Source organism: Benincasa hispida, chromosome 8 (assembly GCF_009727055.1).
Source record: "Benincasa hispida cultivar B227 chromosome 8, ASM972705v1, whole genome shotgun sequence".
Classification (NCBI taxonomy): domain Eukaryota; kingdom Viridiplantae; phylum Streptophyta; class Magnoliopsida; order Cucurbitales; family Cucurbitaceae; genus Benincasa; species Benincasa hispida.
Window position 1 is genome coordinate 36,249,314 of NC_052356.1, and position 24,898 is coordinate 36,274,211.

Sequence of the window (24,898 nt, forward strand, 5' to 3'; positions counted from 1 at the left end):
TTTTTTTTTAGTTTCTATATGGTTTGATTGTAGAGAAAAGACATTAAGAAAGAGGTAAAATGGGTATGTTTCTATAGTGGACACTTAGAACAAGTGGAAGAAGAAAGAGGCAAAATGGGTATTTGGGTTTGTTTACTTCAAGATTTTTGTTCTAGTTTAGTACTTCAAATCTTCTTATAGGTTTATTCAAACAGTCTTCATGTAGGGTAGTGTAGGGATTTGTGGAGTCATTTCATAATTTTTTAGAAATAGAAGTGTTATGCAATTGTTTCTATTATTGTTTCAGAACAATTTATGAACTTGATGAAGCAACAAAATTTAATTTTGAATAGAGAAAATCTCTTTTTCCAAATATTATAGGTCTTGAAGAACATCGCTCGGAGAAGAGCAAATGTCAAGAACATCATTTTGATGTTTATGATAAATGCAAGAAGAGAGAGGTATTTTCTTAACTTAGTTATGTGTAAATCTTGATCTATTGATTGATTGTTGAATGTTTAGATTTTGTTATTGCTCCATAGAACTACATGTTAGATTTGTGATATGTTTCCATCTGTTAGGTATTTTATTCATTGTTAGCTTTTCTTGAAGTATTTATAGAAAAGTCTAACTTTAAGGACACAAGTCTCGAAATATATCTCGAACTACATGTTAGATTTGTGATATGTTTCCATCTGTTAGGTTTTTTATTCATTGTTAGCTTTTCTTGAAGTATTTATAGAAAGAGTCTAACTTTCAGGACATGAGTCTCAAAATATATCTCGAAATTAGATTTGAGAACAAGTGGTTATGGAATATTATTGGGAGTGTATTTCTTTGAACAAGTTTAAGGTAAATTTTTGGTTTTGTCGTGGTAGCATCGTTATACTGCCAAATTTTTTTCATAATCTTCGTAGCTCGTATCTAGGTAACCAAGCTTCTCTTCTTTAAGATCTTGAAAAAGAAGATTCACTCATTTATTCAACTATTGAATTTTCTTGTTTTGTAGGTGCAACAAAGGAGTAAAGATTTGGTATCACAACCTCTTTATACTTTTTCTTGGGGAACTCTAGATCTAACATATTCACTACAAGAATTTTGCCTTGAATGTACCATTTATGCACATTGGTAATGTAAAGAGGTTGCAATTATGAAAGTTTTTTTTTTTTTTTTTTTTATATTTTTTTTATCAACATAAGAATTAAAGATGACATGTTTTAAGCCTCAGTCACTTTGGTAATGTAAACAGGTCAAAAAGCATTATTTAATTTGAAAGGTTGGATAAAAGACAAGGTATGAGTTCCTACCCCATGTTTATGCCAAATTAACATTTATAGTTGTACTTACTTATGTAAGTGCAAGTTTTTTCTATCATTTGAGTGCAAGTTTTTCTAATGTTCCTAGTTGCCTTGCATCTATGCCTAAATTTAAGCAATGTGAAACTAAATGTTCATATTTACTTATGTGGTTAATGATTTGGAAACAAAACAAACTGGTTAGACATGTGCTATTAACCGTGTAATGTTTGTTTCGTAGTCCAAGATGGCTATATGGTTTGGGAAGCTTGCTTACAAAGGAGTTGTGCAAACATTATACAAGATTTTCGGTATTGGAGTGCCAAATTGGGAGGTTTCCACAAAACATTTATGGTTCCATTTGGAACATGGAAAGGTAGATCCAAATGCAAGAAATGGTTATGTTATCTCTGGACAATTCATAATGTAGGATCTCATGCTATCGACCCATTCACATAAGAGGAAGGGAAAAGGCTCCTGCTGTATTCTGTAGAAAGACCGTCACTTCTGTAGACAAGTTTGAGATGTGGGGAGATGGTCTTTAAACAAGATTTTTCACTTTCATTGATGAATGTGTAGAAAGTGTTTTGAGGTAAGAAAGCTCAATTGCTGTAAATTCCATGTTTAAAATTTGTTCTTTCTTGGATTTGATATAATCTTAAGTACCTCAAGAGTGTTCAAAGGTGGAAAGAGTTTGAGACATTTGGAGATACCCTTCAAGGACTTTGGGATTAGTTGGGGTGGGTTATGAACGTAATGCAAAGGGAAAATAACCTTAGTTTAATTAGTTTTTGGCTTATTGGTTTAAGCTCAATTCTAGCTAAGGGAAAATAACTAGTGTATATTTTGTGTTATGAGCAACTTTTGTTATATAAACTTTGAAAGGTTGGAATTGTATATTAAGTTTGTGAAGATGTGCAACATTGAAGAACAGATGACATATTTTCCTGATGTGCAACATTCTTTAATATATTTTTATAAGTTCTTATTATATGTTGTTTGTCCATTTTTTTCTGCTTGTAGGAAGTCATGCTTTCAATTTGGATCAAATATGTGGTGGATGGTGGAGAGAACAAAATGAAGGAGCAATTGAAAGACTATTCGGAAAACACTATATAATGACAACAAGTGTGTGTACACTTTTGATTTTTTTTTAGGGGGGATATTTACAAGTTTTAGTTTGTATTTTATAGTTTAAAATTATGTTTTTGCTCTTGTTTGGATCAAAATTTTAATTTTGCTATGTAACGCTTATGAGTTTTGGTAATTTGTTGATTACCTTGATTTTAGAGTTAAATTATCACCTCCAATTCCTCTTTTATAACTTATTATTATGGATTTGTGAAAGCAAGCAATTAAGAATTTATTTTGTGCATGTACAGGTTGATTACCTTGGTTTTAAGGACATGTCATTTTTAACTTTGTGACTGACATTAAAAATTGATTGGACAATAATTATATTGAATACACAGACAATAATTGAAAAAAAAAGACATGGTATTTACAAAAAACAGACAATAATTGAAAAAAATGGATAATAATCATGGACTTTAATGTCGGTTTTAAACCGACATTAAAGATAGTGTTATTAAAGCCTTTTAATGTCAATTTTAAACTGACATTGTACACCCTCTTCAATATCAGTTTAAAACCGACATTAAAGGGTTTTAATAATATTATCTTTAATGTCAGTTGTCAACCAACATTAAACCCTTTAATGTCGGTTTTAAACCGATATTAAAGCCCAGAATTCTTGTAGAGTACAAACAAAAAATTCAAGTTTGATTCTTTGGTACTCACACTTATTTGGGTTCAATAGTGTTAGCATTTACAAACTTAGGGATCCATTTCATTTTTGCATTAGCATTAAAAGTAGGATATTTGTAATGTATAGTACAATAAGAGAAAAAATCTAAAAATATATTACATTTTAAAAATATTTACAAATATGGATGAGTTGACTAGTCAATCTTTGATTTTCTTTTTTTTTTTACTTTTCAATTTCGCCCTCCTTTATCTTATTTTGTTGTACAACTTTTTTTAGTCTTTTTATTTTATTTATCTTCTTTGATTTTTGCTTCTTCCCTCCCTATTTTCATTTTTTCATTTTCATTTCTTAGTTTTTGTTTCTTTCTCCTTTTTTTTTTTTTTTTAATTCTTTCCTTTATCTGATTTTTTGCTTCTTTCCTTTATTTTTTTATTTTGTTTCATTTCCTTCTTTTTTCCTTCTTTTTAATTTTCTTTTCTTTCTTCAGTTTTTGATGATTCCTTTTTTTTTTCTTTCTTCAACTCTTACTTATTCCTTTTTTTTTTTTTAATTTTTATTTCTTCCATTTCTCTGATTTTTGCTTCTTCTCTTATCTTTTTTTCATTATTTTATTTTCTTGTCTTTCTCTGATTTTTTACTTCTTGTCTTTCTTTTTCTTTTTCTTTTTTAGTTTTTCTTTCATTTTTTCAGTTTTTGCTTCCTTTTTTCTATTTAATTTTCTTTCTTTTTCTTCAGTTTTTGCTTCTTTTCTTTCTCGTATTTTTAAAATTTTTCTTTCCTTTATTTGAATTTTTTCTTCTTCTCCTTTTTTTCACAAGAATTATGAGGCTGAGTTACATATGTGTGTCTTGAAAGTATCCAATTCATAAGTGACTTAACACCAACAAGCCAATCATTAAGTTTGATTATTATAATAAATAATAAATATAAATAGCAAATGAAAGTTTATCAGTGATAGCCACTAATATTTTCTATCATTGATAGCTTAATCTTTGATTATATTTTCGTAGTTAATAGCCACTTGTAGAAATCTATCATTGATAGCCAACTTAGTGAATTTAATTAATAAAGTTGAATCTCGAATTAAAATGTATGTGGAATGCCTAGAAGTTATCACAAATAGAATGTTTATCAGTGATAGAAATTATCATCGAAAAGAAAAGAGACTTATAAATGTTTGGGAAGGACAAGAAAGGGGCAAAAAGGTGTTCAGTGGTTATGATTGATAGAGCTACTACTAATAGTATGTTACCAATGATAGGAGCTAATACTAATAGCATGCTATCGATGATAGAAGTTATTCGATAACACGTTATCGGTGATAGAAACTATCACTGATAGCACGTTATCAGCGATAGAGAACTATCACTGATAGCATGATATCAGTGAGATCGTTGATAACATCTTATTAGTGATGTTATCAGTGAAAGAAGCTATCACTGATAACCACAATATGAGTGATGTTAGTGATATCGGTGATAAAACTTAAGTGATATCTATATATCAAGTTTCTTTCAAAGGTGATAACCAGTTATAGAAATCTATCATTAATAGCCTTAAGTGTTAATATTTCAAGGTTGATTCTAATTGATGAAAGTCTATCAGTGATAATGACTGATAGTTGCTATCAGTGATAGCCATGATAAAAGATTATTAGTGACAACTACTATGGTAATCAAAGTTGTTGGTCTTCTTTCAAAGTTGATCACTATTTATAAATCTATCATTGATAGCCATTGATAGCCTTAAGTAGTAATATTTCAACGTTAATTCTAATTGATGAAAGTGAATCAATGATAGCTAATAATAATTGATAGCAAATTAAAAGTTAATATTTCAAGATTCTATTAATTTTTCTAAAAGATTCTATTAATTTTTCTAAAATTGAAAGTGAATCAATGATAGCTAATAATAATTGATAGCTAATAATAATTGATAGCAACTATCATCGATAGCAACTATCATCGATAGCAATTGATAGAAGCTATCAACGATAGCAGCTGATAGAACTTATCAATGGTCATCACTGATAGGTGCTATCAGTGATAGCTTTTAATTTGAAAAAACTGGGAAGAAGCGAAAAATATGGTGGCTAGGCATGGGTTTGGTTTTTTAGTCTTTTACCATTTTTTGATCTATATATGCAATTATTTTATCTTTATACTACATATTCTATTATTTTGGGCTTAAATTCTATTTATGCAACTAGCCTTTAAAAGTGTTAGATCTAGACATGTAACAAGAATATGCTTTATGCCCATAATTGCCACAAGAAAAAACAAACAACGTTATACAATGATTTATCTCTAACAACAAATTTATGCACTTTACTCTTGGAGAAATTCTTTCTTGGAGCATTGTAAAACTTTGCTATTTGAGAAAGGTTTCTTTTTGAAGTAGTGTGACCATACTTCAATGTAAAGCATTTAGGTCTAGTATGACCTTCAACATCACAATTATGATATATAGGTACAAAACTAGATTTAGCATTATTAGACACAACATTAGGCATATTACGCACGATAGAAGATTCTTTAACAAATATAGTTTTAGAACTTGAAGGAGCAGAACATTCATCAATATAGCCCAAACCTCTCTTATCACCAAAAAGCTTGCCTACGTCAATTATTTTGTCCAATCTTTGAGCACCTATTGTCAACTTTTTTTAATAGACTCCTTAGTTTTATCAAGTTCTTACAAAACATTTAATTCTTTTTCTTTATGTGATTTAATCAAATTATCCTTTTAACAACCATTCATGCTCAAGAAATCTAACTTTTTCAAGCAATGTATTTTCCTCATCACAATCACATACATGCTTATTCTCTTTAAAGCAACCAATTTCATCAAGTAAAGACTTATTTTCACTAGTCAAAGTATTGTATTTATTCTTAAGCACAACATATTTTGAGCTAAGTTTTTCTAAGTTATTTTGAATACTTTCAAAAGCATCAAACAATTCATCATAAGAAAGGGATTCTAGAGTTACCTCATCATCAAGTTCATTTTTTCACTATGGACCATAAGACCAAGGTATGTCACTTCTTCACCATCACTTCCACTTCCACTTTCACTACTATCATCTCAAGTAGCCTTTATTGCCTTCTTCTTGGATTTCTTCGATGATTTGAGGAGTGGACAATCCATTCTTATATGACCCGACCTTTTGCATTCATAATAAACCACCTCATCCTTTTTGTTTTTCTCACCTTTTAAATCTCTTTGGGTCAAGTAGCCTTCATTGCCTTCTTCTTGGATTTCTTCGATGATTTGAGGAGGGGACAATCTATTCTTATATGACCTAATTTTTTGCATTCATAAAAAATCACCTCATACTTTTTGCTTTTCTCACCTTTTGACTCTCTTTGGGTTAATAGGTGTTTCTTGAATTGCTTCTTTCTCTTGATGAAGTTTTTGTAATTAGGTGAAAAATAGGTGATGTCATCTTCATCAAGGACATCCTCATCTTTGGAGTTAATTTCCAAGGAGATGGTCTTTAATGCAATCTCTTCTTCTTTTTGGCCTTATCCTCCAAGTGTTCCTTCATAGTGATCTCATGGGTCATGAGTGAACCAATGAGTTCCTCCGATGGAAGTTTGGTGAGATCTTTTGCTTCTTGGATTGTTGTCACCTTTGCTTCCCAAGTTTTAGGTAGAGACCTAAGAATTTTCCTAACATTTTCCAATGTTGTATAGACTTTACCAAGTCTCTTCAAAGCATTGATAATTTTAATATATCTAGTAAACATATCTGTTATAGACTCATTAGCATCCATCTTAAATAATTCATAATTATGAACAAGCATGCTAATTTTAGACTCTTTAACTTGATGTGTTCCTTCATGAGTAATTTCAAAAGTATTCCAAATTTCTTGAGCGAAAGAACACGTGGATATTTTATTAAATTCTTCTTTGCTCAAAGCACAATACAAATAATTAATAGCTTTACCATTAAAAGAACACTTTTTCATTTCATTTTCATCATACTCTTCTTCTAATTTAGGCTTATCAACATTACCAACCTTTTTCATGGGTTCATAAAGATCTTTGGCAACAATTAACCACAAATTATAGTCAATAGATTGCAAATGAATTTTTATTCTAACTTTCCAATATGCATAATTTGAATCATCAAAATAAGGAGGTCTAGAAGTAGATTGCTCTTCAACAATTCCATTTGCTACTAGGTTTGCCATAATGCTCTAATAATAAAGTTTATCAAGAACATTAATTTCAAGAGAGCAACCCAGGCTCTGATACCAATTGTTGGATCGGTATGGCAACCCTAGAGGGAAGGACGGGGGTGAATAGGGTTTAATTAAACTTTTTTCTTAAATATGTTCAATTTGATCTAATTAGATATTTTTAAATTAAATTGATAAAAACTCTAATTTATGCTAAATAACAAGATTGATAAAAATTATGTAACAATATACTCAATCAATCTCAACCAACAAAATCAAGAAATTAAAATTAAATGCAAGAATAACTAGAAAAGAGATAGAGAAGAAGACACCGTGGTTTTTATAGTGGTTCGGTCAAATACGACCTACATCCACTTTTCCAAGCGCCTCTTGGGACTTCGACTAAAAAATCTTCTTTTGACTCTTTCCATGGATGAGAGCCGAACCGCTACCTTGCTCCTTTTACGGGTTCAAGAGCAAACCCGATCCTTTCCACGGGTTAGGATCCAACCGTTACAATGTTTTGAAACTTTAAATCACACTATGAAACTCTCTAAAAAGAGTGGGTATACAAGATTGAGCTCATACACTTTAATCCTCACAATACAATAGAAATTTCTCTCAAGAATAAGATGAAAAGAAAGAAATTGGAAGCTTAGAGAGAGAGTAACAATGGTGACATTTTTTTTGCTAATTTTGAAGATTGTAAAATGTGAAAAGTTAAAAATAATTTTAGAGAAGATGAAGTATAAAAAGAGAGGAAAATGGGGTAAAAAGAGAGTTTTAATTTGAGTCATTGGATTGTTCAAAAAGTTAAATTGAATAGTTAAGATTTAAACTCAACTAGCTGTCAGACTCAAACAAAATATAATATAATAATATATATCTTTTAAAAACATTTCTTTTAAAGCCCAACAAAAAACAAAAGCCTACCATTTGTCAAAAACTAGCCGTTAAACACAAACATAAAGTAATATTAAATTCAATTTTTTAAAATTCATTTTCCTTCTTTTTTTTTTTAATTTAACAAAATCAATTTTTTACAAAATCAATTTATTTTAATTCTCTTTTCTTTCAATAAAAACTAAAATCCACCAATTGCAAATTTAAAGTCCCATATGTCACCCACCCTATAGCTTCAAGTGGCTTTCTTTAATTGGTCCAATTTGATGATTAATTTGTCACGTCACCATCTTGGGTATGTTTCCATTACAATTCTGTTTATTATATCTTCTTCATTCGAACTCCGATTTCGGTGATTCAAAATGCCTCGAAATCGTTGTTCCAAGCTCTACGCTATGGACTATTCAAAATAATAAAATTATTAACAAACAAGTTTGTTATCATCAAAATATTAATTAATTAGTTAATTAAAATTAATTAATTTGGGATTGAGGGCCAAAAAGTCAACAATAACCTGTGAAAAGTTAACTTACTAATCATAGTTATATCGACTGGACACAATATATCTAGATTAATTCGGTTTAAAGAATTTAGCTAATTAATCTCAGATCATTAGAGCCCGTGATATGTAGGTCTATTAGATCCTTTTACTAGCTCACAACTGGAATAAGCCTTAGAATAACGTGATGACTTAATTTGAAATGTTTAAATTCAAATTAAGGGAATTAGTAATTATATGTAATATAATTACACATTTAATTATAGAATTAAATGAAATTAGAGAATCGGTTAATATTTAAGTATGATTTAAATATTAATATCATGAATAGAGATTTATGGTAGTGAATTTAATGTTAAATTAATTTAATATTTGATATTAAATTAATAGAAATAACTAAATTATTTAATTAATTATTAATTTTATTAGAAAAATTAATTAGCTGAAATAATTTTTGGTAAAATTAATATTTTTCAGTTTAATTAAATAACTAAAACTGAAAATTGAATTTTGATTTTGAAAATATTTTCAAATTTAAACAAGAATTTTGAAAATTGAAAATCCTAAAAAGTGAGATTTTTCCACTTTGGGAAGAAGCACCTTATTCATCCTTTTATCTCAAAATTCCACTTCAATCTCCTATTAGAAGGTGTGGATTGAGAATGCAATCTGATTGCATGGTATTTCTACATAAAACACACAAAATTCCAACTAGAAATGTGCATGCAAACTGCTAAATTTACCTTAGATTTGAGGTTGAATAAAGGTTCTTCAGCTGGTTCAAAATCAGTGTGTATCTTCTCAAATTCTTCCCTTAATTCAGCTTATTTTGAGTCCCAAAACTCAATCTAAGGCTTCTAGAGGATAGTGGGGAAGTTCTAGTGGTGGTTCACGTCCAGTAAAGGAGAAGATTGCAGCTGATTTTCAAGTTTCAAGAAGATCTTCATAGGTATTTCTGAAACTCTCTTTCCATTTGATGAACATGCTTGTGTTTAATGATTCTATTTTCTTTCGCTGCATGCTTGTTGAAACTAACAATTAGTATCAAAGCATGATTTTAGCACACAATTCATGTTAATTATAGCGTGATGGGTGTTTTGCATAAGTTGTATGAAAATGGTGAACTGATATGGAGTTTATCAGTTTTGGCATTAAATTCTCTTCAATTATGTTGTAATTCTTGTAATTGGCTCTTGTTTGATGGCCTTAATGTGTGTTTAAGTGTCTGTAAATTTATTAGAGTCAACAAGTTGAATTTAGGATGTAATTGAAGAAAGAAGCAAGGGAGGTTAGCAACAGATTTATGGTTTTGAGGCTTCTGCCAGGCAGCGTCCAAAGCTACCTCTATAGCTATCATAATGGATGTTTAGTACCATAAATTTCACATAATTAGAAAATTGTTTTCAATTAACTTTTGATAATTCATTATGATTGTATGGACATAAGTGTTAAAACTTTGGTAATAAATGAATGGATTCCTTTGCAAGAACAAAAAGTAAGTAAATAAATGAATAATTTGATTTCCACATGAAGAATTTTGTAAATTAATTTAGCATTAATCTCCAATATGCAAATAGAAGACGTGTTTTTATGTTCAAGTGTAGATGGTTTGACACAAATAACAACAAAACACATATGGATTTAGGATACAAATTGATCAACACATCGCGCTTTTGGTATGTTGATAAGCCTTTCATCTTTGTTATCCAAGCACAACAATCTTTTACCTCAACGAAATAAAATATGGTAGCAATTGGAAAGATGTTCAAGAAGTTCAAAATAAGCGAATATGGGATATACTAGAAGTAGAGGATGTTAAAAATGAACAATTAGATTTACTAGAAATTGTCGGTAGAGTTTGAGTGGATGAAACCATTGTGGAGGTTACTTTATGGAGAGTCAACGTTGATCCTACAGTTGTGGAACGACCAATTATTCGGCATGCCAATGATGACTTCATAAACGATGATGAAGAATAATTATCTCCCAATAACAGTTCAAGTGCTGACGAATAATTTGATTTAGATGACGACGATGACTAATCATGTATCTACTCAAATTTTTTTCTCTATTTACACATATTTAATATTGATTATATATATATATATATATATTGTGATTGTATAGATATGATGTCAACCCGTAATAGGCAACATGAGGTAGGAGGAAGAATTCCAAGAGCAAGAGATATATCTAGGCAACATGGGATTTTCTCTAGGTGACACTTCAGGTTAGTATTTGTACACATCTTCTGTTGACTGAAATACATTCTAAACTAGTTTAAATTTTTTATTCCTCAGATAGTAGCTCTCCATCCACTCGAAGGAAACACAAGAATTCACAAAATATCGAGTTGGAAAAATATGTCAAAAAACATGGGAGAATTCCGATCGTGATCAAAGAGAGGGAGAAGAAGCCGATTTGTCAATATTCGATACGACCTAGTAATACGATTGGTGTCACCGTCAAAATTTCCAGTATGATGTCGTACTTTTGCTGATGTTCCAAAAGAATTTGTAGAATTGGCTAAGAGTCAATTGTTGGTAAGTTTATAAGTTTGTTCTTTTAGATTGTCATGAACATCATATATGTTAATTATTCCTTAATTCTTTTGTTGACTCATTTCGTGCTTGATTTATCTGATTAACCACTTAATAATTTTATTGAACATCAAATGCAAAACTCGTTCAAAAAATTCAGGGCAGATTTGCACAAATATTACAGGAAATGTAGCAACCCTCAATAAGCACGTGTCAACTTGCCTAGCTGGCTTAAGAATAGACCAGAAAATTGACATTTTTTGTGTGATCGCTTCGAGAATGAAGAATTTCATGTTATAATAACTGAGAGCGTGTATTACTTACTTCATTTTCTATTATAGAATATCTTGTTAATTTTTTTTTGTTCGAATGTAGGAAAGTTCAAAGATGAAAAAAAAGAATAGAGAGAAATTTTCGTTCGACCACATAGATGTATTGAATTCGTTCTTGCAAATTCAGTCTAAGCTATAGGAAAAACAAGGTCGAAAGTAGGACGTGTTGACCTATTTAAAGAAACACACTCTAAAGGTGACAAGTTCGTGAATAGACAGTTGAGGATGCACATGTAATCAATTTTGTTTTATTTTCATCTTGTTTTTCATTTGTAAGTTCAGTCATTCGTACTTATGCACTTCATTAATATGTGCAGAATCAAATGTTAGAATTATAATCCAACCCCATTCTAGAAGGTTCCCAACCCATTAACAGGGGACGAAATTTGTGAGACGATCTTGGGTAGACGACCTGGTCATATAAAAGGCCTAGGTTGGGGCCCTAAACCTAAAGTCAAGAAGGGGTAGCAACTCATCGAGTTCGTCATATACTCAAGGAATGGAAAGTAGAGAGGTGAGGGAATTAAAAGCCAATTTCGAACAGTCTCATTCGAGGATTAAAGAACTTGAAGACGTTAAAAAACAAATGAGAGAAGATCATGCAAGATAAATGGAAGAAATGAAAAAAAAAAGATTAAAAATATGACACGATCACAGAGAGAATGGCCATCAAATTGGGTATGATTACTTCATTATCTACTTGTCTAATATGTTGCTATTAAGCAGTTATGGTAGTAAAGTAGTTATGTCTTACTAGTAGTTTTTTGATAATGAATTGTTGGCTATCCTACAGTAATGGTACCAAACAACTGGATTTTGATGTTGTGTGAGATGTGTGGGGTGGGTTGAGATTACTTATACTTGTTTTGGAGTTCAACTTGAGTTTTTTTTTTTTTTTTTTTTTTTTTTTTTTTTGTGTGGAAGTTTATGAATTTTGAATGTTTGTGGAAGTTTTATGAATTTATGAATTTCTTGTTTCTTTTGGAGTTCAACTTATGGTTTTTGTATGTTTGTGGAGGTTTCAGGTTGAGAATATGTAGTCTTGAAAGCGTGTTCATTTTCTTCGTTTTGTAGGATTATAAGATTCATCTAATAGCTTTTGTTTGATTGTGAAAGTTTATGAATTTTGAATGTTGTTTGAGATGGGTTAAGATTAATTATTTTTTTGGAGTTTAACTTGTGGTCTTTGTGTGTTTGTGGAGGTTTCAGGTTGAGAACATATAGTCTTGAGAGTGTGTTGATTTTCTTTGTTTTGTAAGATTGTTACTCATTTCTTTGTTTTATAGGATTGTAGGATTTTCTTTGTTTGATAAGATTGTAGGATTCACCTTATGGTTTTGTTTTCTTGTAGGATACTGTTTGGAGATAATTTAAAAATGTTGTTAGAGATGCTGTGTTCGAGATCATGTGTTGGAATGTTGTTTTTATGTTTTTTTCTTCTATGTATTTGTGAAGACATATTTATTTTGTAAACTATTTTGCCAACTTTTCTCTATTTTGTGTAATAAAGAATATTATGGACTTTATTTGTTTGTTTTATTTCGTATGTGAGTATTTTTTTAGTTCCTTAATAATATTATATAGGTTATTCAGATCAAACTAAAAAATTAAAAATTAAAAATTAACAAAATGACTATCTCTTGACGAAAAACATCGGGAGTTTCTCATCTCCCAATGGCTTCCGATTTTGAATTTTTGAAATCAAACTCCCGATGGTTGGCTCGAAGAACTCCCGATGCATATATAGATATGTGTCGGGAGTTCCAAACTCCTGACGCCATACAACAGGCGTCAAACTCCCGACGGTATGTGTTTCCACGTTGGGAGTTGTACTCCCGACGAACATATCCTGACCAAACTCCCGACGATAAGTTTGTCGTCGGGAGTGGATCTTTTGACGCATTCTTTTACCATTTTTCGACGATTTGAAGCGTTGGAAAAGAGGTATTTTCTTATAATATCATTTGAATATAACTCAATTAATTAGAGATAGAACTTTTTATATAAGTAAAAGAAAATTGTGTATCTCCTTCCTATATGTATAGTGTTATATTCTGTGGAAAAAAATTAATTTATAAATGGAGTCAAATAAATTTTGATTTTATGTCCACTTGATCTATGAACTTTTAAAGGTAACTAATAGGTTTTAGAGTTTTATGTTAATTTGTGTTTAGTAGATCTATGAATTTTAAAAAATCTAAAAGTTCAAAGACAAAATTTGTAATTTTGAAAGTTCGGGAACTAAATAGACACATTCACTTCAAAGAACTAAATTTATAACTTAACTAAAAAAGGTACAATTAAAAGTTTAAGATTCAACTATGCCATTTACTATTTTCATCGGATGTTCTTTGTTCTTAAAGCATGTCATTTATTTATTCAAATAAATTTACTGGTTAATAAAGCATATTTCAAGAAGAATACTTATTTGTATCATGGCTCACTCTAACCATACAACAAGTAAAATTTAAAAATATTTTGAAACAAAATGAAAAAAGAGCTTGTCCCAAGATAAAATGTGATTAGACAATTAGGTGGACGACACAAAAATAGATGTAACCTATTATACATTAAAAAAAATATATTTCTAAATAATGTTTTCCATAAATTTGATTAATATAATAATATTTTTTCAATTTATAATTGTTATCATCTTTGATTTCAATAACTTTTCAAGCATGATTCCACTATGGTGGTATATTGGTATTTTGCCCAACTAATTTGAAAAACAAGGACAAATAACAAGGTAGCCTTTACCTTTTAAACTTGCTAAAACATATATACAAATAAAAATTTTCACGTCTTCTAGTGAATTAATTAATTAAAAAGTAGGATAGTTTCATATGCTTTTATTTTATCCAAATTTCCATTTTAGAATATCATATTACAAATTAGAAGAAAATTTCAACTTTAACAATTTAGACCTTGAAGCCCAAACATAGTTGGTTACTTTGCTAGAGCAGTAAAATACTTACATTTTCTTTTTCAAAAAATAAAATTAATTAGAATTTCAAACCCTAACACATTTGACTAGTTGAAATATACATATTAAAGAAGTGTGCCTATAATTTAGCTTATTGGGATTTAAAGAGAAAAAAAAAATCCCAAGATTTAAGGGTGTGGACAATTAGGTTAAAATCCAATGAAATGACATTACTATACATTCAATCAAGTCTTATATGAGTTGCTTTTGATCCTTTCATCAAGGAGACATTCATTGCGTTATGTCCTATTGGTTTTAAAACTAGTTTTTGACTTTCTTTTTTCTTTCCAAAATTGAATTTATATTAAATGAGTGTTCGAAAAAAAATCAAAATAATTAAAATAAAATAGAAAAATTTTCAGTGACAGTCATCGATAGACATCTATCCGTCACTATTAAAAAAAATTAAAAATTTGCTATGTTGTGTAAATAATTTTTCATATTTTTCTATTATTGAAAATCTCAATAAAATAAAAAGATTAATAGATTCTCATTATTAATTTTAAAGTGCAAAAGATAAAATCCCAAAAAATGGGAATATAATAAGTGATGCTCTAAGACATGGGAAGTTATTAAAAAGAAACAAACAAACGTGTGAAATTAAGAAATGATATAATAATGGTTTGTGGTTTGAGGAAAAGGGGGATGGAGAGTTGTAAATGGGAATAACATCCTCAAATCCAAATTAAAAACTTCCTACACATATTGACCCCAAAGTTGCTATAAAACTTGGTGTGTGTGTGTTTGTATACATATAGAAGAGTTTCATTTAAATTTCTCAATACTAAGATCAGAATTGAATTAAAATGGGAGTTACCATTGGGATAATGGTAATGGGGATTTTTGGTTTGTGGTCTTTGGTTCATGGTGGACGTGGACGGTGGATCAATGACGGTCATGCTACTTTCTATGGCGGCCCAGATGCATCTGGTACTTTGGGTATGTAAACTAACTAATGAAACTCCCACTTTTTTTCATTGATTCAAGTTTGTGTTTTACAGATTCGTTAACTTTACGGGTATCAAAAACAAACATGTTTTTCAATATTTTCTTGTTTTTAAAAACGCACATTATTCTTTTTACTATGTTTTCATCTCTCTATCCTAAGTAGGACCATTTTAAAAAATAATAATAATATATAATTTTCTTTAATTTTCAAAAGTTAATTATCCCTACAAAAAGAAAATCTATAATTAAAAGCAGTGTTGTTAATTTCCAAAACAAAATAATCATCCAACATTTATTAAATGTTTTAAAAAATGCAAAAATTTCCCAAATCATGCCTTTTTTCCCCTTCTCTCTCTATTAAACATTTAATCTTCATCATAATATCAATCGATATTTTTACATTTTTATACCATCGACATCGACATAAAGGTTGATCGACATTTTTTATCATATCGTAAAAAAAATCAATGAACATAGAAAAATAAGCAATAAAATGTCACTAATGTGAATATGATAGGAATGACAAAAAATTTAACTTGTTTAAAATGGTGTCGAATACTTTTTTTTTTAATGGTATTTTTATAATTTTTCTAGAAATATCCATTATCGACAATTTTATAAAATTGAGGGCCAATATTTTCATTGTTGACATTGATATTTTAAAGGACTATTTTCAAATATCGCAAAATGAGTCAAGTTATTTATAAATATAGAAAAATTTCAACGATAGACTGCGATAAACTTCTATTGCTTGATGATAAAAAGAACGATAGATAGGAGTTTATTACAATCTATCGATCAAATTTATTTATATTTGTAAATAGTTTGATATATTTTTTTTTCATTTATGATAATTTCCCTATTTTAGACGTTGATGTTGATAATGATTTTAATTGAATATTTGATTTTTTTGCAGGTGGGGCGTGTGGTTATGGAAATGTATATAGCGCGGACTATGGGATTAAAACGACGGCGTTGAGTCCAGCATTGTTCGACAATGGGCTGAGTTGTGGGGCTTGTTTTGAGGTTAAGTGTGTGAATAACCAAAAATGCCTTCCCGGCTCCGTCGTGGTCACCGCCACCAACTTCTGTCCTCCCGGCGGTTGGTGCGCCCCTTCCCTCCACCATTTTGATCTCTCTCAACCTGCCTTCCAAACCATCGCTCAATCCATCGCCGGGGTCGTTCCCGTCGCTTATCGAAGGTACGTCCTTGTTAAGAATATGAATAAAAGATCACTTACAATCATTCAAAAATTTCAAATTTATCGAAGACAAAATTAATAGTTTAATCAGATTCATTTGATAATCCTTTGATTTTTTGTCTTTGGTTTTCTAATATTAAGATATTGAATTCTTTAACTTGTTTTCTACCTAGTAAAAGTTTTTTTTAATAAAAAAATAAATCAAATTTTGAAAACTAAAAAAATAATTTTTAAAAATTTGTTTTTGTTCATGAATTTATCTAAGAATTTAACTATTTAGTTAGTAAATATGAAACCATGGAAAAGAAGTGGTAGAAAAGCAAAGATCATTTTCAAAAACCAAATAATTATTAAATTGAGTCTTAGTTACAATAAATTAAATGGTAACCAAACCAACTTCAATTTTTTTTTTTAAAAAAATTAAGTATATAAATCATGCTTCCATCATTGGATTCTTTCATTCGTTATGTTTTAAAGAATCAAGTTAATTTGGAAAACTAAAAAAAAAAAGAAATTTAAAAATTGTTTTATTATTTAAATTTGAGTAATAATTCAAACTCTTTATATAGGAAGTATGAAACGAAATTGTAAGAAAAAAAATTCAAAAGCCAAATGATTTTAATAAAAATCAGCCTTAGTTTTTATCTTCTATTTTTTAAAATTGTGCTAATTTTCTCAAAATTTAGCTATAAATTCACGTGTTCACTTAAAAGTATAAAAACTATTGTAAAAAATGGTGAACAAACCAACACAATTATTAAAAAGAAAAAAAATTATGATCATAAAAACCAGCTCTTGGAAACTCAGTTTAATTACAAGTTTAGTCTTGAACTTGAGATTTGTGTCTATTTATTCAAAAAAAAAAAAAAAGAAAAAGAAAGTAAGACTTTCAACCTCCTGTGTTAATATAAAACCTAAACTTTGGAAAATATCCAATAGGTTCTTCGAGTTTCACTTTTATGACCGGCTTATAAAACATAATTTAAATTTTATGTCTAACGAAATTGAACGTTATTTGTAGGGTTAAATGTGCAAGAGAGGGAGGAATAAAGTTCAGAATAGAAGGGAATCCAAACTTCAATTTGGTGCTAATAAGCAATGTGGGAGGTGCTGGAGATGTTCATGCAGTTTACATCAAAGGGGGTAGGAATAGTTGGAAGGCAATGGTTAGAAATTGGGGTCAAAATTGGCAAAGCAATGATAATCTTGTAGGACAATCCCTTTCTTTTAAGGTCATTACTAGTGATGGTCACTCACTTGTGTCTTACAAGGTTGCTCCTTCTAGTTGGTCCTTTGGACAAACTTTTGTTGGCAGACAGTTCCCTTAAAACACTTTTTAAATCACACAAATACCACATGTTAATTCGAATGTATTAGACTTTTTAAATTTTTGATACGGTACGTATCTATGTTTAGGAGTAGAGAGATCGTATTATATCCATTTGCTCAAGTCTTAAAAGAAAAAAGTTGATCAATAAAACTTCCTCACATCATTTTTAATAATTTTTTGTGTTTGAATGTTTGGACTTTAATGATAATGTGTCATAATGATTGGACTAAGTGATGATTTGGTATACTAATACAAGACTTTAATGGGATAAGGCAAGTGGAATTTATATTAATCATTTTATTGAAAATTTTGCATGACCTTATTTCATCAAATTAGTCTATTTCATTCTTGTGTCTATTAGTATATCACGTCAAATAATTACTTGTTAGTTCAATTAGTTTGTAACGAAACATATCGAAACCAAAGTGGAAAGTTTGAAATGGAGGTTTTTTTAGTTGTCTATGAACTAAATATCTTGAAAATGACTTGAGAAAGTTTGTAATCTAATAGTGATATAATTTAACAAGACTCAAAATATCTATATCTAAAATAATATGTTAGCATGATTAGCCATCCATTATATCCCACGTGGTAAAAGATTTCCCATTTTGTAGGAAAAATCAAGTTTCTATCATGGGCTAAAAATTGGCCTACAATATCTTTCTTCAACCAACTGATACAAAGATTTTGATTTATGGATATGGCAACGGACCCCAAGATAAAGGATAAGGCTCTTTTGTTCCTATTGGTTCATCCAAAAATTCATAAAACTCGTCGTAGCCATTTGATCCTAAAGTTTATTGCTTTCTAACCCTTGATTTCCGACAAACAAATGAACATCATAATCTTAAATGCCATTACAATGCCATGCCCAAAATACACTTCTTGAACTCAAACCAAAACCAGGTTTTCTTCTACCACCATTCTTGCTGAAAAAATGGCAACTGTCATGACCCAGGCTTCGGCCTCTGTCTTCCGGCCATGCACTTTGAGATCGAGGTTTCTTTCGCGGACTTCGGGAAAGTTTAACAGAGGTTTGTCTGTTAAGCCAACAACTTCTTCAGTTCCTAATTCTTTCAAAGTTGAGGCCAAGAAAGGAGAGTGGTTGCCAGGTTTGCCATCGCCAGCTTACCTTGATGGAAGGTATAAATTATTTCAAACATATATAAGAGATCTGGAAATGGAGATGTGAATTAAACAATCAACTTAAACATTTCTGTTCGCAGTCTGCCAGGTGACAATGGTTTTGATCCTCTGGGACTTGCAGAGGATCCTGAAAACTTGAGGTGGTATGTGCAAGCCGAGCTCGTGAATGGCCGATGGGCGATGCTCGGAGTTGCAGGTATGCTATTGCCTGAAGTCTTCACAAGTTTCGGAATCATCAACGTACCGAAATGGTACGATGCAGGGAAAGCTGAGTATTTCGCATCATCATCGACTCTCTTTGTGATTGAGTTCATTCTGTTCCATTATGTGGAAATCAGAAGATGGCAAGATATAAAGAACCCGGGAAGTGTAAACCAAGATCCAATTTTCAAGCAATACAGCTTGCCACCAAATGATGTTGGATACCCAGGGGGAATTTTCAACCCACTCAACTTTGAACCAACTCTCGAGGCCAAGGAAAAGGAGATTGCTAATGGTAAATGTCTTTGGAACAAACTAGCTAATCAAATTCCTCACTTATTACATGTATAATAATGTAGCTAATCAACTTTTGATGATCTCTGTAGGTAGACTGGCAATGTTGGCATTCTTGGGATTCATTGTTCAACACAATGTGACTGGAAAAGGTCCATTTGACAACTTCTTGCAGCACATTTCAGACCCATGGCACAACACTATAGTTCAAACACTAAGGGGATAGGACAATAAAATATGTGCAATATTGTGTGATCTGTGTGATTGTAGACATGGGAACTATCATTGTACAGGATGGTAGCAGTTATATAAATGTAGTATAAAAGTATGCAACTTGGTTTAACTGAGAAAGAAAGATTGTAATCATGCCGACTTCTTTAATTTTCTCGAAATATGATATAAGAAGTATGAAATTTGCGTCCATGTTTTACAAAGCTCAATGTACAGCTAAGGAAACCAGAAAACCCCAAATATTTTACAGCTCTTCCATGAGGAGGGAAAGGGAAAAAAAAGAAAATCTAACCTAAAACACCAACCTCTGATCTCGTATATATTGTATTTACAAGTCGAGGATATTGGTTAAACGGCAAAATGAGGAGCGAAGATCATTCTGATCTCATTATATATCGAATACTTTTGACTGGCAATTGGGAGAAGGATGCTATCCCAACAAAAATGCTGACCACATCATTCATCAATCAAGAGGAACATTTCTTCAATCTGTTACCCGTCCAATTACTGGTGAAATTCGATTGGAATCAATTTGGCTGCTGCAAGAGATGACAAAATCATTAATGAATTGAAACAACAAGGGAAGAGCTCATATCAAAATAATAGAGGGTAAGGAATTGATAACTGTGTATTGGGTTTATGCTAGGTAAATTATAATACAAAACTTTGGAGCTGCAAAGTTTGAAATCAAACAAGATAGAGGATATGCAACATTCATTGTTTTGGTGCATATGAATACCAATAGCTTGTATTCATTAAACAAAGATAGAAAATTAATGCTTTAACACAATTTTAAAGTTTTAGAACTACAAATATGGACAAAAAGTGTAAATGGACTACACTAAGTTTTAGAAGGACCAGTTAAAAGAGAACCTACATGGTGATATGCATTGCTTTGGTACATTGGAATGCTACAAGGCCCTGGTATAGCAACCCATGGATGCTGGTCATCGTCATATAGAGATCTAGAGAGCTCCAACTTTCCATTTAGTTGAGTGTCCACACAAGTTGCATGCAAGTTCATCTCCATCTCTATTTTCAGTCTCTTTTCATCTTGGAAGCTGGAACCATCACATGTAGGGTATGGATATTGATCACCAAGTTGCAATGTTGAGCAAGAAGTTCCACTTAATTCATTTAATGCCCCATCACCTTGTGGCATGCTATCAACATGACCGGAGATTCCAGCTTCAATTTTCCCAGGGTTGAAGAAACTAGGATAGCTTGGAAATGAGCATTCAACATCACTGCAGACATTCCCCAGTATAAATTCTAGGGCATATAATCACCCACATAAACTGAGATATAATACAGCATTTTCTGACTTTTGTCAGCCGAAAACTATTTTATTTAATCACACTACACACATTAGACATTACATATATTGATTATAAAAACCAGATATTCGCATTAATCTCATCCATTTAAGGCTCACCCTGGTTGCAGAAAGCTAGGCTCATTTGGTAAAGTAATCTGTTGAGTGCCATAGTTGGGAAGCCATAACAGGGGTTGAGTACTTTGCATTTCGTCCATTAACAAAGGTAAGGACATCCCACCACCCGAATACTGTGGTAAATGAAAATATGTTGACTGTGTCAAGACACACAACATAAGCATGCTTGTAAAAATGAATAGGAAAGGTATTGCTCTTACCTGGCCCGTGAAGTCCTGTGAGAGTAGTTGTTGTCTTCTTAAATTTTCCTGTCAAATTTCAGAACCTGTTTTAAGTACCAGCAGCAACTTCTATAAACAAATAACATAGAATCTTGAAAATAATATATAACATGGAAAAGCCCATCCTCTGTCCTCAATAAAATAAGTTACCAATGCCAGAATGATGCAGCCCATGTGTTTTGATATAAGTATCAAGCCAAAAGATAAATAAAACATATCCTTAGACCAGAGGGATGAAATCATGGACAAAAACAATCGTTTTGATATATGCAACTATAACACATGTAACATACCTTGTGTAGACGTGTCTGGTTTAAGGACTCCCTTATTAGATCTTCCATCTGCTGGAGCTGCTCCATATTGTTGATACTATCAGGATTCCTCCAATAGCTGAAGGGATAAGACGAACACTAGAAAATCAACATACAACCAGAATGATGTCCATGCCTGACACTAATGACTAAACATGCATATGCTCGTGCCAATAGCAACAGCCCCTAAGCAATTGGACTTCTCTTTGGCTCACAAACTTGTGGTTTCAGATTCTATCACTTCCGTCCAATTCTACTATCATCCGCCATATTCCTATTTACACCCCCACCTCTACTCCTCTAGCTGAACCTCTGCTTGTAATAAACATTGACCAAGAATTTTATGGATAAAGAAAAGCATTTACATGTAACATTTTATCATAGGCTATAATAAAATAACACGTTGAAATGATTGGAGCCCTTTTCTTTAGTTTGGCTTCATTTGGTAGTTGGGTTTGTTCCTATGTCCCTTGTATTCTTTCATTTTTTTTCCTCAATGAAAGTTGAGTTGAAATGAAAAAAGGCCCAAAAAAAAGTAAGGGCTATATACTTTAAAAATAAAAGCTCCAAAGGTGCACCTCAGTCTCTTATGTGCTTCGCCAATCTGATCTCGCAATATGGTAACTTCATTGGTCAATTCCTGCTGATAAATTATACGAAATTAATAAAATGCACAAAACCAGTCTCGTTTTATGAGAACCAAAGAAAAAGAAAAAAAGCTCGGTACCTCAAAATCTTGAGAGCTGCAAGATATTGCAGGACAGGAGAAAAATGAAAAAGAAAGTCAGATCTATTGTAATCGTCTTGAAATTCAGACAGAACAGTTGAATATATATTTGACGGATATAAACAAATACCTTGAACCCACAAAATCTTTTATGTTAACATCGTGGTCTAACTTCTTAAATGTTTTCTTCAACACCTATATGCTCGAATGGAACATACAACAAATAAGTACACTTTGTATACAAGAGATGAGAATTCAAAAGTATGTTGTACAACAAAAGCAGGCAGAAAAAAGAAAAGGATAAAAGCTCCAAAGAAGGATTAAAAATAGAAAATCAGACATGCAGAGACTTACTTCAAGGCTTTCCATTTTCCTGTTCCAAACAGAATTGAATAAATTAGCCATATATGCTAGCTTATTGCAAAAGAAGTTTGCAAAGGAATTGAGTCGTAATCACTCGGGACAGGTTCTCATACCTTTTTGCCCTCTCCTGTGGAGTCAATTCAGCAAATTTTGTAATGACCTCCTCGATGTTGCTGAAAAATTAAATATTCACGTTGAGCATAAGACAGAAAATTAACCAGTTATCCTTTCAAGCTCTAATTTGTTGTGTGGTTTCTAATTCTCTTCAACATAAACCACATGAAAACTCAGATATAGAGTCTTTTGTGGTGGTAGCTAATAATTATGCATCATAAAACTTCTTTCGTGTCCCAGATACAAAGATAAATACCATAAATGACATAGTACGAACAATACAAACTAAAGTCGTGTTTGATAATCATTTTGTTTTTTGTTTTTGTTTTTGAAAATTAATCTCATGGACACTAGTTCCACCTCCAAAATTCTTCCTTTGTTATATACTTTTCACCTGTGGTTTAAAAATCCAAGCCAAATTTTGAGAACTAAAAAATGTAACTTTAAAAATGTTTTTTGTTTTTGGAATTTGACTAAGAATTCAACCATTTTACTTAAGAAAATACAAATCCTTCTAAAAAATATGGATGAAATAGACTTAAATTTCAAAAACAAGAACCAAAACCAAATGGTTACCAATCGATGTCCCTGAAACAACATTTCCTAGGATGATACTGATGAACCGATGGTTCATATTTTCCAAATTCCCGTCTAATCAAGATGGGGAATTAACAAGATTAACGGGCATCGAACATATACCAATGCTTCAACACAACATCGGGAGCTAAAACTAGAATCGATCACCAACAATGTTGGGTTTACAATTCGTTCACTTCAAACAGCCTAAAATGGTGAATACAAACAACAGGCTACAGCTTGTGGAATATAGTACCTGCGTTCACCTTCATATAGCGCCGGCTTTCCACTTGGCGAAAACATGAGGAGAACGATATCAATATCGCAAAGTATAGCTAGCTCCCTTGCTTTCTTCATAATCCCATTTCTTCTCTTAGAGTAAGTCACTTGCCTGCTACCAGTGCTCTCCAATTTCTTTATTTTCAGCTTAACCCTTCCCATTATAAAGAAAAAAAATAAAAATAAAAAAATTTTAAATTTTTTTAAAAAAACGCAATGAAATCAACAAAGCCCTATCTCTATCCCCGTATTCTTCCAAGGGATTAAGAGGTCATTAAAGTTCGGTAGCTAGCCATTAATGGGGTTCCCCTGTTTCCAAAAAAGAGGCAATACAAAGAATGAGAATGGACAAAGAAGTCTCAAAAAGGGAAATGTAGGGAGAACCCAAGTGAGGAAATGGGAAAAAGGGAAGATTGAGAGAATCCAAGAGAGGGAAATGGGAGAGAAAGTAAAAGGGATGAAGATCAAAGAAAAAGGGGAGAACCCAAGTGAGGAAAGGGGAAGGGGGAGGTACGATATGAATCGCACCGAGAAAGGGGAAGTGAATGAAGAAGAAAAAGAAGAAGAGGAAGAGAGGGAGGAAGTTAAAAGGGAAGGGACCGGCGGAAAGGGAGAATGGCGGGCAGCAAAACAGGAAAGGGAAAGGCAAAGGCATTCATTCAATGCTCTGCTTACAAGATCGCACGAAAGGTCAGCCTATGATTTCGGGCTGTGAAAATTAGAGCAACCAATCAGCAAAATTTGTTTATTTTTCAACCCCCTCTACCTCCCTTCCTTTTCTCTTTTTCAATCCTTATTGATAATCATAATCATAATCCTTCTTCTTCTTCCTTTTTCCTTCCTTTCCTTTATTGCACAAATTCAAACTCAACAAAAAAAAAAATCTATACACTTAACTACTTTATTACATCCAATACAAATAATGCATCCATTACTAAACCCATATTATTTAAAAATAAATTTTAATTTACTCGTAGGATATTAAACATCAGATAGATTGAACCTATTCTCGATCCTTTA

General features: G+C 31.4%; 3 protein-coding genes across 7 annotated transcripts; 2 read left to right on the forward strand and 1 right to left on the reverse strand.

Annotated features, from left to right (window-relative positions):
• The first annotated feature begins 15,192 nt into the window (after positions 1-15,192).
• LOC120083575 (expansin-A15-like) lies at positions 15,193-18,048 on the forward strand. The gene is made up of 3 exons (XM_039039395.1): positions 15,193-15,421; positions 16,347-16,632; positions 17,654-18,048. The coding sequence occupies exons 1-3, from the start codon at positions 15,289-15,291 to the stop codon at positions 17,958-17,960; spliced, it is 726 nt and encodes a 241-aa protein (XP_038895323.1). The 5' UTR covers positions 15,193-15,288; the 3' UTR covers positions 17,961-18,048.
• Positions 18,049-18,784: 736 nt separating this feature from the next.
• Positions 18,785-20,016, forward strand: LOC120083231 (chlorophyll a-b binding protein P4, chloroplastic-like). The gene is made up of 3 exons (XM_039038897.1): positions 18,785-19,105; positions 19,189-19,604; positions 19,696-20,016. The coding sequence occupies exons 1-3, from the start codon at positions 18,900-18,902 to the stop codon at positions 19,827-19,829; spliced, it is 756 nt and encodes a 251-aa protein (XP_038894825.1). The 5' UTR covers positions 18,785-18,899; the 3' UTR covers positions 19,830-20,016.
• LOC120083230 (agamous-like MADS-box protein AGL65) lies at positions 19,839-24,648 on the reverse strand. 5 transcript variants are annotated; one of them, XM_039038895.1, is made up of 11 exons: positions 23,856-24,632; positions 23,023-23,082; positions 22,901-22,919; positions 22,677-22,741; positions 22,547-22,562; positions 22,398-22,462; positions 21,802-21,898; positions 21,488-21,535; positions 21,270-21,400; positions 20,712-21,081; positions 19,839-20,370 (listed from the first exon to the last, which is right to left on the reverse strand). In XM_039038895.1, the coding sequence occupies exons 1-11, from the start codon at positions 24,038-24,040 to the stop codon at positions 20,362-20,364; spliced, it is 1,065 nt and encodes a 354-aa protein (XP_038894823.1). In that variant the 5' UTR covers positions 24,041-24,632; the 3' UTR covers positions 19,839-20,361. The 5 variants fall into 5 exon arrangements, with proteins under 5 accessions (XP_038894823.1, XP_038894820.1, XP_038894821.1 ...); XM_039038892.1 differs by having other exon boundaries at positions 19,839-20,373; positions 23,856-24,629; XM_039038893.1 differs by having other exon boundaries at positions 19,839-20,373; positions 22,398-22,459; positions 23,856-24,627.
• Between the last annotated feature and the right edge of the window lie 250 nt (positions 24,649-24,898).